The sequence below is a fragment of the Citrus sinensis genome, chromosome 7, assembly GCF_022201045.2.
Source record: "Citrus sinensis cultivar Valencia sweet orange chromosome 7, DVS_A1.0, whole genome shotgun sequence".
Lineage (NCBI taxonomy): Eukaryota > Viridiplantae > Streptophyta > Magnoliopsida > Sapindales > Rutaceae > Citrus > Citrus sinensis.
The window spans coordinates 14,049,056-14,064,685 of record NC_068562.1 but is presented as its reverse complement, the minus strand read 5'-3'; the positions used below and the strand labels follow the sequence as shown (position 1 = coordinate 14,064,685).

The 15,630-nt window shown below is 33.2% G+C and overlaps 1 protein-coding gene across 1 annotated transcript; it reads right to left on the bottom strand.

Annotated features, from left to right (window-relative positions):
- Window positions 1–14,148: 14,148 nt before the first annotated feature.
- LOC102630980 (ethylene-responsive transcription factor ERF084) lies at window positions 14,149–15,301 on the bottom strand. The gene has a single exon (XM_006465218.2). It carries the CDS (start codon window positions 15,299–15,301, stop codon window positions 14,315–14,317), a length of 987 nt encoding a protein of 328 aa, XP_006465281.2. The 3' UTR covers window positions 14,149–14,314.
- Between the last annotated feature and the right edge of the window lie 329 nt (window positions 15,302–15,630).

Genomic DNA, 15,630 nt, shown 5'->3' with positions numbered 1-15,630 from the left:
TTCCTTGATCCTTACTGGTTTTCTCTAATGATCATTTTCAACATACTAAATATGTTGACACACTCTGGCCAGAGAATTCTATGATCAAGTACCGAAAACCTATCAAGAGATGTGTTGTACAAATTCTATATTGTTAATCCATAACTCCAATACTCATAATTGCTCCCACCAAGATACCGGGTAATCTTGATCACAAGGATGTGTCGTGCCCATAGGTAACTCAAATGAAATAACAATCACAATCATGAAATCATAATTAACTCAAGATTAAGATTACAATAAAATCAACGCCTATGAGATTTAATAAGTCTGACAGTTATTACAAAGTTAATTAAATCTCATATGTGATCCTGTTCAATGTAGTCGTACTACATCAATAAATTCATACATGATTAAGACAAATCATTCAATGAATTTATTACAGTCTATACCTAAATAAAGTGCCCAACTTTATTTATCAACTGCGAACTAAATTTATTTAATCATAAGATAACTTGTATTTATGTCTTCTGTGAATCCACATGGTGATCACATAAATACATATAATATGATTAAATGGACTTTAATACAAATATTAATGCAATTAAGATATTTGAATAAAATACCTCATTTATTTTATTAATCAGAAAAAATTGTTTATTACAATTAAATAAACACATATGCTTTTAAAGAGCATATTTTCCCAACAATCTCCCACTAGCTCTCAAAGCATATCTGGCATATTGCACATGCTCTAGGGCTCTAAGTGCAGGTTATAAAGGTTTCCCACTAATGGCCATTGTAATAAGATCTGCAATTTAGCATCTAATGCCATTTGGGGTACTTTTATATAACCTTTCTACACTATTCCCTTATAAGATGATACTTCCTTTTAATATGTTTTGTTTCTTGTGGTTCCTTGGTTCCTTAGATTGAGCTACCGCACCACCATTATCACAAAATAGTTTAAGGGGTGCAGTTACAACAAGTACCACCTCAAGATTTTGTAGGAACTTGCAGAGCCATATAGCTTCTTTTGCAGCTTCAGATGTAGCCACATATTCAGCTTTAGTTATTGAGTCTGTGATACAAGATTGTTTCACACTCATCCAACTAATAGCTCCACTTCCCAATGCAAACACATAGCCAGAAGTAGATTTTCTGGAATCCCTATCTGACTTAAAGTCAGAATCAGTATAACCCACTGGAATAAGTTCATCACCAGAATACACAAGCATATAATTTTTAGTTCTTTTCAAATACTTTATAATATGCTTGACTGCAGTCCAGTATTGAGGTCCAGGATTAAATTGATATCTGCTAACCATCCATACCGCAAAACAGATGTCTGGCCTAGTACAAAGCATGGCATACATGAGACTTCCCACAGCTGTTGCATAGGGAACTCGTCTCATTCTCTCTATCTCTTCAGATGTTTTAGGTGATTGATCCTTAGAGAATGTAATTCCATGTCTGAATGGTAATAAACCAGTCTTGGAATTTTCCATGCTAAATCTAGCCAATATCTTATCGATATAGACCGCTTGAGACAAGGCTAAAGTTTTATTCTTCCGGTCTCGTAGTAACTTGATACCAAGAATATAACTTGCCTCTCCCAGGTCTTTCATATCAAATTGTTTTGCTAACCAACTCTTTATTGTAGTCAACACTCCTATATCGTTTCCAATTAGAAGAATATCGTCTACATAAAGAATTAGGAAGGTTACAAATTTTTCTTGAATTTTCTTGTACACACATGGTTCATCAATGTTCTGAATGAATCCAAACGATTTTATCGCTTGATCAAATCTGATGTTCCATGACCGGGATGCTTGCTTCAATCCATAAATGGATCTCTGCAACTTACATACCATGTGTTCTTGGCCTTTTTGTATAAATCCATCTGGTTGCTGCATGTAGATGTTTTCTTCAAGATGCCCGTTTAAGAAAGGCAGTCTTGACATCCATTTGCCAAATTTCATAATCTAGCACTGCAGCAATGGAGAGCAGAATCCTGATGGATTTAAGCATAGCAACCGGAGAAAAGGTTTCCTCATAATTGATTCCTTCTTTCTGAGTAAACCATTCGGCTACTAATCTTGCTTTAAATGTTTCCACCTTTTCGTCTACTCCTCTTTTTCTCTTGTAGATCCACTTGCACCCTATAGGTTTTACCCCATTTGGTGCCTCTACAAGTTCCCAGACTTTATTGGAATACATAGATTCCATTTCTTGATTCATGGCCTTTTTCCAAAATTCAACATATCTATCTATTAGAGCTTCGTTGTAACTAGTGGGATCTTATACATGTTCATCTGAGATAGCCTTATAGGTTTCTCCCAAAAACATGTATCTCTCAGGTAACCTAGTTACCCTCCCACTACGACGAGGTTCTAAAAGTGATGGTTGTTCAAGGATAATCCTGTACTGATCAGCTGGTTGTTGTTGTTCTTCCTGTTCTATAACAGGTGTTGAAAGCTGAGCATCAACCTGATCTCTTTTGCTTCTCTAGTTTTACCTTACTCTTAGGTTATAAGTCATTATATAGTCTTCCTCAAAGAAAGTAAATAATATTTCTATAAATACATTCCTATCTTGAGGACTATAATTCAGACTTTCCCTTATTCCTTTAAGATACCTAAAACATGCAAGCTTCTGAACACGAATTCATCTGCTCTATCTCTGATTCTAGTAAACTCCAAATACGAATGTGTCTCAAACTATGTTTGTGACTTTTTCATAATATCTTGGAGTAGTAGACACCGAGATAGATGAAACTTAGTTCAATAAACTTTGTAGTTTCAAATTCTAGTATCTGGAATCAAAAAAGGTAAATGATAAACCACTTAGTATATATCTTGTCTTATCCAAAAGAATCTTGTTTCTCCATTTAATTACACTATTGTATCATAGTGTTCATTGACAACCAAATAGTACTTGAATTCTCCATAGAGATATTCTTTGTTTCGATCATATCGAAGTTTTTTTATGTTCCTGTCTAATTGCTTCTGTCTTATCCACGTTCTCTTTTGAATTTCAAAAGCAATGGAATCATGACGCATTTAGACAAACATAAATAAAATGAATATTCATCAACAAGATTGATAGAATACTCATAACCTCTTATAACATGTAAAATGATTAGTCCGTATACATTTGTATGCGCTAAATCATCAAATACAATGTTATGCTTTTAGCTCATGAAGAGCATCCTTGTCATATTACTTTTCTAAATAAGATTTATAGAGTTACAATGATCAATCTTAATAGGCCAACAAGTCTATCATTAATCATTTTCTTAAAATCTTATTATAGTTTATATGACTTAAGCATAAATATCAGAGGTGATTTTTGGTTAGAAGAAACATTTCTTTTCTTAGATAAATGCATATACTTTTTATCATTATATCTTACTTTGAATAGATCAATGTACTTCTATGATATAAATTGTCTTTATAAATAACCAAAATAAGTAATAAACAGAGGATCCATAAATAACAGTGTACTCCTGTTTATTAAAACAAGCCACCGAAATTAAATTCCTCTAATATAAAGACAAATATCAAAACTAAAGTCTTGTAAAATTGATCTAGTCTTTCAATTGATATAAACTAGCACGTCCTCAACTGCTGTTTGAAGCTTTCTTCACTTAATCTCTTGGTTTCCTGAAAACCAAATAAATGAATTACAAATAAGATTAGTTATCTCAGAATTCATTATTGTATGAATCAATAGAAATCTGAACTAATTAGGAAGCTTAAAGATTTCCTATACCTGATTTTAATAATCTTAGGACAATCTTTCTTCCAGTGACCCTTCTGTCCACATTTGTAACACTTGCCTTTTGGCTTGCCACTTCTTTTAGTGGACAGTTTTCCGATCCCAACTCTTGCTTGCTCATTCTTGTCTTTCGACTTAAGCCTTGAAGAGAATCCTTTTTCAGGAAGTTTTCTGCTATGATAAAATTCTTCTATAGCATGTAGTTCGTGCATTAATTCAATTAAGGTCATATCTTTATTGTTTAAGATATAACTGACCTTAAACTCTTTGAATGTATCAGGTAAAGATTCAATCACCATGTTAATCTTTGATTTATCATTGATTTGAACACCATGAATCTCAACCTCATTCAAATAGTCCATCATTTTGAGGACATGATCACGAACTTTTGTGCCCTCTTCCATCTTAGTGTCCGTAATACGTTTTAATGCTGCTTCTCTGGCAAAATGGGTATTTTGCCCAAACATCTGATGAAGACTAGCCATTATTTCAGTGGCTGTTTCCATGCTCCGATGTTTCTTATACAGTTCCACAGAAATCGAAGCCAATATATAGCGCTTAGCCATTTTGTTAGCTTCGCACCATTTCTCATAAGGCTCCCTCTGATTTCTATAATCGTATAACGATGGTTCAGGAGGGCAAGGCTGGGTCAACACATATTTGCTTCCCTTAGCAGTGAGAATATTAAATAGATTGCGTTTCCAATCTAAATAATTTTCGCCAGTGAGTTCATTTTTAACAAGGATAATTAATAATGGGTTGATGGAAGACATTTTCTGAAAAAACAAAATACACATGCATAAATACTTTGAAACAATATTCACAATAAATGACAAAAATGCAAAAAACCATAAATGCATTTTAATTTATTGTAACGATAATCTAGTACTGCTTTGACAAGCTATCCGGTGGGGAAGTCATGTCTATACTTACTAGACCCAATTACCCATTGGATTATTTACTTTCATGTAGAGACATGATAAATAATTATCGTTATCTTTTTGGGCCTAAATTTGTTAACAGAGCTTCGTTGGGAAGGTTAATAACAAACTTTAGTTGAGTGTATAACCATTGTTTCAATCTACGTATTTTTCATATCAATAGTCACCGTTGGGGTGAACAATCGATTGAAAAATATTTCAATTTTATCTTTGAAGAAGTTCATCAAATAAAATATCTAATATATATACCCTCCGTAGGGAGCATCACCGTATCATGAAGTCGAGGTATATATATAATTTTATTATTGAACTAACAATGGAGCCCGTGGGAAAATTATCTTGAATTTTCCTTCTCCCACTCAATATTTTAAAATTGGTTTTTCCTTTTTAAAACATACATATTGTTAATTGCATGCTTCCTATAATATCATCTAGATGATATCAAATATTATTAAGCATGTGCAAATTACAAACAATATAATGAAATTCATAATTAATGAATGACATGTATCATTATGCATAGAGTGGCACTACCTATTCTATATGGCATGTTATCATCCAAAACATAACATATAGAAAAATAATTAAATAATCTTAATTCATGGCTTTCCTAATAATAAAAAAAATACATTAACCTAAGCCTAATCTTCATTGGGCTTCTTGTTAATGTCCATCTTCCATAATCTTGTCTTTGTTAATGGACTAGGGAAAATTGTGCTTTTAAATTTATAATTGGTCCAATTTTAATTTTTAAAGGAAATAAATAAATAATTAAATTTTTTTTATTAAAATAAAACTTTTGGACCAAAAATAAATTTAATGTATTTAATTTTGTCTATGCATTTTTTTAATCCATTAAGCCTAATTGAAATTGGGCTTAAAACTAGGATTCTTTAAGCCCAAAACGGTTTTTGGACTTAAATGCAAAAAATTAAAAAACGTTTCTGCCCAACTGAAAAATATGAAACTATAGGGACCTCCACGATAAAAACTATGGAACCCTAAAATCACATTTTTCTTTTCCTCTTCTTCCCCAGCCGCCATCTCCACAAACGGCCACCACTGTTCAGATGCCAGCCGAACGTCACCACATCACCGGAGACTGACCAAACCGGCGCACGCTTCTGCTGCACGTGCAGCGCGCGCCACTGGCCACGCTGGCCGCGCGCGTTGCAGCTGCGCGAGCTGCGTGCGCCAGCGCTTGCTCGCTGCTTGCTGTGCTCGCAGCGCGCGCTGCTGGCCACACTGACCGCGCACGCTGGTTGCTGTGCACTGTTTGTTGGTGACTGCTGCTGAAAAATCCGGCGTTAGTTCCTTTGTCGTCGCGTGATGAATCTCTAGCGATTTACAAATTTCCTACGCCAATTTTGGCTTACAAAAATTCTATAACAGTAAAATAAATCAAGAGAGAAACATGATGATAAAAAAAATCACCCCTCTTGTTACAGATCCAAAGAAAAAATACAACGGAAAATCTAACCATGAATTAAGACAAAACAAAACATGTTTTATTCATATATTAAACAATTAATATATATCTGAATAAATTGTGCCACTCTAATACATAAATTTCAAGAATGATTTCATACGAAATTCTTATATATTAATATGAGATGGCTCTGATACCAATTGTTGGGGAAAAATCAGGTTTTTAAATTTTTATAAAACCTTTTGAAGATCGCTCTCATATAATATATAAGAATTCGTATTCTAGAAATCGTACCTTGCAAATCCGAGTTGGCTTTTTCCGCTGAAGTGATTTAGGCTCCTAGATCACGATCTGCCACCACCACTCATGTTAGATCACGATCCGTCACCACCACGCTTGTTAGATCACGAACTGTCACCAATGATCTTCCAGGTTATGACTCAGGTTCGATCTGCACTTGACGTGTGGGCGCCTTTATCACTACCAAAGTAACTAGCACGAGAAAATCTTTCTCTCAATAATGGAGAGAAAAATCTTATTCTCTGATTTGTATAAAGTGGCTTCTTCTTTTTTTTTCTGTTGAGAAAAATAAGCCTTATATATCTCCCTTTAGTGAAAACCCTAGGCTCCAAATAATGAAAAATCAAAACCCACGTTATTTGCTTTTTCAATAGGGCACCCACCTTGTAAAATAACATAAGGCCCCTTATACAAAAGTTAATTAAATGGAGCCTCCCACTAAATGATATATTTAGGCTTTTGACCCAAATTGCTAGTTATCTTACTTATTAGTCCAGTAGTGGTGCAATCAATTAAATGAGCTAACCCGGGGATCATTTGGGAACATACAATAGTGGCTACAATAATTAGGCATGTAATTAAACTAGCCCAATTATTTAATTCCAAATCTACTCCACTAAAAGATTGGAACTGACTTCCATAATTGTATGCTCGAATAATAATTCGTCCCAAGCCACATTGATTTCTTTACTGCACAATCCTTTGTACCACATCGTTAATTAAATTGATATCTCAACTGTCCAATCAATTTAATAACATCTTATTCCTTGATCCTTACTGGTTTTCTCTAATGATCATTTTCAACATACTAAATATGTTGACACACTCTGGCCAGAGAATTCTATGATCAAGTACCGAAAACCTATCAAGAGATGTGTTGTACAAATTCTATATTATTAATCCATAACTCCAATACTCATAATTGCTCCCACCAAGATACCGGGTAATCTTGATCACAAGGATGTGTCGTGCCCATAGGTAACTCAAATGAAATAACAATCACAATCATGAAATCATAATTAACTCAAGATTAAGATTACAATAAAATCAACGCCTATGAGATTTAATAAGTCTGACAGTTATTACAAAGTTAATTAAATCTCATATGTGATCCTGTTCAATGTAGTCGTACTACATCAATAAATTCATACATGATTAAGACAAATCATTCAATGAATTTATTACAGTCTATACCTAAATAAAGTGCCCAACTTTATTTATCAACTGCGAACTAAATTTATTTAATCATAAGATAACTTGTATTTATGTCTTCTGTGAATCCACATGGTGATCACATAAATACATATAATATGATTAAATGGACTTTAATACAAATATTAATGCAATTAAGATATTTGAATAAAATACCTCATTTATTTTATTAATTAGAAAAAATTGTTTATTACAATTAAATAAACACATATGCTTTTAAAGAGCATATTTTCCCAACAGCTTTTCTAGTACTGCAATCTAGCAACGAGAGAAAATTGCATCACAAGAAATTGAGACTGATAAATAGTTGCCCATAATTTGTATGAGTTTTCAACTAATTAGCAGAGAAATTTCGATGATGATGATGTATATTGGGTAATTAAATACATAATGGTGAAAAGGCTTGTAAGGTCAAAAATACATTATGGGGCATTAATACTATATACTATTGAGCAAGCATAGAATAATCCGTTTTCTAATATAATGTAACCAAATCCCTAAATTAAATTAACTAGTGATTGAATTGGAAGGTTCCTAGTCCTAGACTAAAGGGTTTCTTACAAGATAAATTATCTAGTACTCTGAACTAAAAATTTGGAATCACCTAAAAATATAAAACCAAAACAAAATGTGTATAGTTATGTTTAATATTATTTTTGACGACGGTTTCAATGGCTGATCAAGTGGTCATGTTAATCTTAAGGCGTAAATTTCCAAGAATGAATGATGACACATTCAAACAAATTGGATATATAATATATTATATTATATTTTTCAAGTACAATATTACATTGTAGGTAACCATTGGCACATCAGTAAGCAAATAACGTGTCATTTACTACTAACTAAATCTTATTGTGCGATAAGTAATGAAAAGAATACAAAAAGAATAAAGAAAGAGGTTAAAGTTTATTCTTTAATCTTTAAAAAAAGAACACTGTATAAATAAGTGATGCCTAAAAGAAAAGGCAATACGACTACACACCACCACAACCGAGAAAAATAGAGGCTAGAACTGTTGTCTAAAAAGAGAAGAGGCGAGATCTCCGGAGGAGTAATAGTGGGCTCCTCCGGACTGCTTACTGGTATCCTTTTTTTTCTTATTATACATTTTTTAACTGTTTTTACCAATTCTTTCACATCTAAAATGCTGACCTGGGTATCAGAATATCTTTTATGGTACAACAGTACAACACTAGTCTTTGAAGCTTTGAAAGTCAAGAATAAGGCCAAATCCAACAGGGTTATTTCCACCCAGCCCCCAAATGTTTTGATATTTTTTACTGTGCACCCAAATGTTTTGAAAATGCCCACTCCACACCCAATTTAATTAATTTGACCGTTATTTTTAACGGAGCTATTTGAAATTTAAGTAATTATCCGAAATACCCCTTATCTTGAATTAGAGAAGAATAAAATGAGATAAAATGCTAATTTAATAATTAATATTTATATTAAAAATTTGTATTTAAAGGTAATTAATAATAATCTCATCAATTAAATTATCAAATAAATTTAATTTATCATCATCAAATAATATTTAGGGAATCAACTTTCAAATTTTCCCTTTGACAGTTAGAATAAACGGTCAAAATAACGGATTTGGGTGTGGAGTGAGCATTGTTGAAATATTTGGGGACGCGGTGGAAAATGTTGAAACATTTGGGGGCATGACGGAATTAACCCAATCCAACAACTATAAATATAAAGGAAAAACGAGTTTCTTGATAAATTGTTGGCGTACTATTTATTTCTTCCATAATTTAGACAATTACTTATAATTCATCAATTATTCAAAGAATGAACGACACTTCACTTCTGATCATAAGAATTTTAAATTTTTTTTAATGGTTGCAATCGTAGGAATTGATAGAGGTGTTCAGAATCTAATCTGATCCGCTTAATTCGTCTGATATGTAAAAATTTAATTCATAAAAATCTGATTCATGGATTGATGAATTGGATTAAATTAAAAATATTGAATAATTAAATAAACAAGTATAGCTTCCTAAACAATTAATTTTCATATATTGATCTAAATCAATAAGATTTATTCTTTCCAGTGTGTTATATTTTTAAAATTTGAATGTATTATTCTAACTTTATTTTAACAATTAATTTATTTAATTCTTATTCAATTTTAAATTTGATCGGTAGTAAACTTATTTTTATATTTAATTTGTTTATGGATAGGATATAATTAAAAGTTTTTGGTTCACAAACAAATCTATAAAATAATAGAATAGATATGGATTGAGTCAAATTCACATCAAATACGTAGATGTATAGATTGAATTTTAATTAAATTTCACCAATTTATGAATTTTGTTAAATTAAAAATTTATAATCTAAAAAATTATGAATGAAATATAGAATAATATCTAATTTGTAAAATTATATCCACGAAACACCCGTAGGAATTGAGATGCTTAGAATGACCAACAGAAAACTTTTGGTTCGGCGGCTTATATGGGCATATTTCTTTTGTTTGAGTCAATTAAAGTTGTTCAACCCCGCAAAAACATTTTTCAGAAATCACACTTTTGACGTTTGTCTTATATAAATTTGTGACTGATAATAGAGAAAAATGAAACTGCAACGATGATTTAAGACTTAAGAGCATGCATTAAAAGATAATTACGTCACGGGGTCACTGCTGAAACAAACAGTCACTTGCAGCTTTACTTCCAATATCAACCTTGTAACTCATGCCGGGATTCTCTCTACTGTACTGTTGCCCTTCAGCTATCAACTATCAGCGCTCAGCAACAGTAAGTGATAGTGCTCATTAATTAGGGGTGGCAAATGGGTATCAAGTTCATCATTATTACTAAACTCGAGAAATTAAAATTTCAATATTAAAGTAAATACACCAAATAAATATGAATTAAAAGGTAATTAAGATTTAAGCCAATCTCAATTAAGCATAATAATTCATCTCCATCGTGCATCATCGTCCATCGTCCCCTCTAAAGATTAAATTCCCCAAGTAAGGTGCCTGCTTTTTAACCCACACGTTTATTTCTGCTCAAAAAATGTCGTATCCCCAAGCTGGCGTATTCAGGTGCTCTGCACGTGTACGGTTGTACTTTTTGCCAGCTTCTGCTTGGCTCTCTGAAATCTCTGCTTTAAAGCATCTCCGATGATAAAAATAAGAAATTAAACTCTCTCTAAAATCGATGGACAATTGTTGCTATCTCGATAATATTGTTGGAGTTTTTTTTAAAGTAATAATAAATAATGTGATGTATAACATGAACGTTAAATATTCAAATTTATTACAAATAATATTATGCGATACAATACAAGTATGATATTATACATAATAAATAATTTAATGAGCAACAACTTTAACTGTATAAAATCAACTGTATGCGTGAATATATATACACCAAATGTTAAAAAAAAATCCATTTTAATATTATCCAACATGATGTTGTAATTTGATTTGCAAACATGGCTACTTTTAAGTATATATACAACGAGGCTAGGGTTTAAAACCTGCCAACATAAATGAGGGCTTTGAATGCCATTAGACAATAATACTTACCCCCAAAAAAAAAAAGAAAAAAAAGAAATGATATATTAATAACGATAATGAGTAGGAAGTAAATGAAGGGTGAAATTTTAAAGACAGAACGATTTTATTTGATATATTGATGACGTTCATCACATCTAGAACTTCATATTGATGTGGGGGGCTAGATTTTCATGTCAGTTAAAAGCTGTAAGTATAAAAGCTGTAAGTATATCTGAACTTATCTTGTGTATCTAACTGACCATGGGGCAGACAAAACGTTAAATTTATGTCATAAATTTTGAATACTTATTACGTAATTGTGTGGGTGGGTATTGATTAACTCAGTGATCCCACTCGGCCAAAATGTTCTGTGGGTGGGTATTAATTAATTTAGGTAAATTTACTACTGCTGAAAGAAAAAAAATTGAGAATATATGTAAAGAAACATTTGCGACATATTAACTTGTAATTAAGAATTTAAAAATAAGTAATAAATTTGGGAGATGTAATGTTGGAGCTAATGTAACATAGATTGACTTTTGAATATAAACAAAGATAAACCTCGTTATTTATGGGTTGAATTTTAATAGACCACCAAAAAAAGAAGTAAATGGATATTCTTGTTCGAATTTATCTTAAATGACAATCATCCATATATGGTGCTATCTAATGAGATAAGCCACGGTCTTCTAATAACATGCATTTAAGAACCATCTTGGAAACAATCATTTTATTTTATTATTATTATTTTTTTGGATAATTCTCGTATCAGTATGATACTATAGCTATTGATTGGTTGGTTGTTGTCATTGTTGTTATCATGGTGCCGTTGCTTAAAGAGGTTATTTTTGGTATCCTCAGATGATTGCTACCATGTCCAGAGAGGGAGGGTAGGCCTATTTTGGAGTTGGAGGTTGGCTTAAAAAATGGTGTGTCAAGATTCTGATGGCCTTAGGCAGGGTTCAACGAGTAGACTATTCAGAGAATTGCTTTGTTTTAGTGGCTCTATATTTTTCTTTTTCTTTGCAATTTTTTAATTTTAATGTTTTTTTTCTTGTTTGTGTTGTATTATTGGTAGTCGACTATGTTATATTGTTGGTGGTAATATGTGTTGTTGTTGCAGACACTGCACTATATTCTACTTCTTATTAGAATGTAGTTTTTCACCTATAATAACTGAGGCAAATAAGCCAGTCTCGTAAAATTCTTTTAGTATTTCATGAGACTTTAATGCATTAAACATTTTATTTTTCTTTTGATTTTATATTTTATTAGTGTTCATAGTTCTATTTTATGTTTAGATATTATCCCAATTTATAATACTTTAGTCAAATATAACCTAATAATTGTGCTTATATAGTAAAATATTATGGGAAGAGCTACCTTACCGCTGCTGTAAGGTACAACCTCTCACATGAACAATACTATCTTTAGACTTAAATACTGTTTATATGAGAAATTGTACCTTACAACAACTGTAAAATAGCGGCCTCCAAATATTATTGGTCATTCTCGACTCTTTTGATATTATTTCTTTTTAAAAGAGATAATCTTACATGGCTGTGCACGAATGAACTTTCAGCTAAATTTTTTAGCTTTTGAACAATTTTTAACTTGTCAGTTAGGTAGCTTTTGAGAATATGTGAAATGAAAGACCTAGCCTATCATCTAATACCCTCTAGGTTTTGCCATTATTGAGAAGCTAACTTGCATGTTAGATGAGATTCAATTCAAATTAGGCAAATACTATCTTACAATTAATGTAAGATACATTTTCCTTATATGAACAATATATGTGTGAGATCTATTTATTATTTATGTGAGGAGCGTATCTTCTACATTAATTGTAAGATAGAAGAATATTTGAAATTAATGTATAAACAATCCAGCTCATAATCTTACAGAGATTAACACTCACAATCATAATCAACATTAATGGCAAGTATAATTACTTCAAGTCTACAAATTACCCTCTGCAATCAAAGTCAGTCCGGTAAGCAATCACTAGTAGCATAATAGCATTTCTATCATAAGGCAATTGAAGAAGCACTTAGCCTCGAGATTGCTCCATATCAATTCTTCACCACAACCTATATCTCGGCCCAAGATGATGAAATTTAAGATTGATTTGAAAACCAGTCTCTCTCTAGTGGACTAGTCGTACATATCTATCTTTCTATCACTCTCTGACGCAAACAGTAATAAGAAGGAACTGATTTGTTTTAGATTTTGAATCTGAATCTTGGCCTCACCTCTAGAGGTGGCGTACTGCACAACACTCTCGCATCTTTATCTTCATCCCAATCAATTGCATTCTCCATCCCATTTTGTCAGATTCCACAAACCCCCCCCCCCCCCCAACCCCCAAAACCCGAAAGGCGTCAAATTAATTGATTATAAATATGTTTCTACAATCTTGTACGTTTTAGCTCATCACCCGGTTTTCATGGGCGACTTTAAAAAAAAACCCTAACCTTTACATACCTTGGGTATTCTAGTAGGCTTTTTGAGTGTAATAATGATGATCCTATTTTCTTCAATTGAAAATGTGAAATAGTGTATAAAGGAAAGAAAAAAGGTAACTGTACATCTTGTACATACATTCTAGAAATCAAAGGTCTCCACAGTAATTTAGATTTTGCCGTATGATCTGTGATGTTATATAGGGCCAGCTACCGCTAGCAAATCTTCAAAAAGTTGAACGATTGGCTATATAGCTAAGAACTCAGAAGCCTTATAGAAAGGGGTAATTCTGAGTCTCACACGACTCTTAGTCAAGTGATCTCTGTTTGTGCAAAACATGCAAGACTCCAGGGATCCATTTGGCAATAAAACGTTCAAAGCTCTCAAAATAATCAGCATTGTGTCAAGAAGAAAACATTAAAACATTTATGTAAAACATGAACCCAGATGGCCGTAAAGCGCAACTTATAAAGAAAGCTAGAAATACATAGAAGGAAATATTACCATCATATATACATACCTCATTAGCTATATCAAAAAGCACCCATTAATTATATATATTCTTAAATTCTGCTTGCATATTTAGCTAGCTTTGCATGCACATGCAGAACACTAAAAAATAAAAATAAAAAAACACTAATGACACTACATTTAATTATATCTTAGTAATTAACACAACTAATAGAAACACTAAACAGCCATTGATGGAGCAGATGCAGCAGTATTCCTTTTAGCAGCAAGGCCAACACCAAGCTTCAAATCAAGCTCCAGAGTATTAGTATCCTTTGCCTTTGCATTCCTCTTAGCTTGATGATGATCAAACCCATTATTATTAAAACTAATAGCATTATTTGAAAACAAATGGGCCATTGAAGTCACAACTGAACACTTATTCCTCCTTCCACTGCTGTTACTGTTGATGACTTTCCCCTTCGCTTTCTTCACTTCACCGGAAGAGGACGGCGACGAGCAAGACGTCGCAATAGGTGGCAGAACCGAGGGGATTTCGAAGTTGGTCCTTGCTTTCGACCCCCTCAAGCGCCTGGCCGCCGCATCGTACGCGCGCGCCGCCTCCTCCGCAGTATCGAACGTGCCGAGCCAGTGTCGGCACCGCCCTATGCGGTCCCGTATCTCCGCCGACCATCTCCCCCACGGCCTCTTTCTCACCCCTCTGTAGTTCTTTTGCACTGGGATTGTATTATTATCATTTTTTCTCGGCGACCCGATATTTTCCTCGACAGCGTCGGGAGTTTCGGTTTTCTTAGTAGGATTTGTTTTTGTCCCGAAAAGAACGTTAAGGCCAACAACGGCAGCGATTCCATCGAGAACCGGAGGTGTGGCAGCATCCGTTTCGGTCTCGGTCACGGCTTTTTTCTTGTTTTCAGAAAGAAATACTGGCGATTCGGTTTTTGTTTCAGAGTCGAAGAGTGAAGAATCAACCGAAACATCGGTCAAGTAAGGGAAGTAATGAGGTGGGTTAAGGTAGTTCAGGGCAGGGAGCGAAGGAAATGAGAGGTTGGAATTAAATATCGGCCCACAAAGAGATTGGGTTTCGGTGAAGAACCGAAACGTTTCCGGTGTTTGGAACGTGTCGGGCATCGAGAAGAATGGAACGGTGGTGGTGTGGAAGGTGCTTTTCTGCATGTTGTTGTTCAACAGGGAAGAAGAGACAGACATTGATAGGGAGGAAGTGATGAATGTCAATTGTAAAGTGTGATCAGTTTATATATAATGGGAAATAAATAATTATTTTTGTTTTTTAATTAAATAATTGAATTGCGGATTATTTAATAATTAATTTGTGGAGGATAAAAAGATTTTGTGAAGATGTCTGTGTCAAATTTGATGAGACTGTAATCCCTAATATTTACAATTACATGCATGTCCTTCCTTTGGGCAGGAGGGAATATGGATATTGGCATTCTAATTCTTAAAAACACCCCCTAATTTTTTATGTGAACTTTTTTTTAATTTTGGCTTTTTGATTATGGCACCTGTAATATCGT

What these genes read in the sequence shown, in the direction of transcription:
- LOC102630980 (XM_006465218.2), bottom strand. Translation starts at nt 15,301, where the DNA reads ATGTCTGTCTCTTCTTCCCTGTTGAACAACAACATGCAGAAAAGCACC.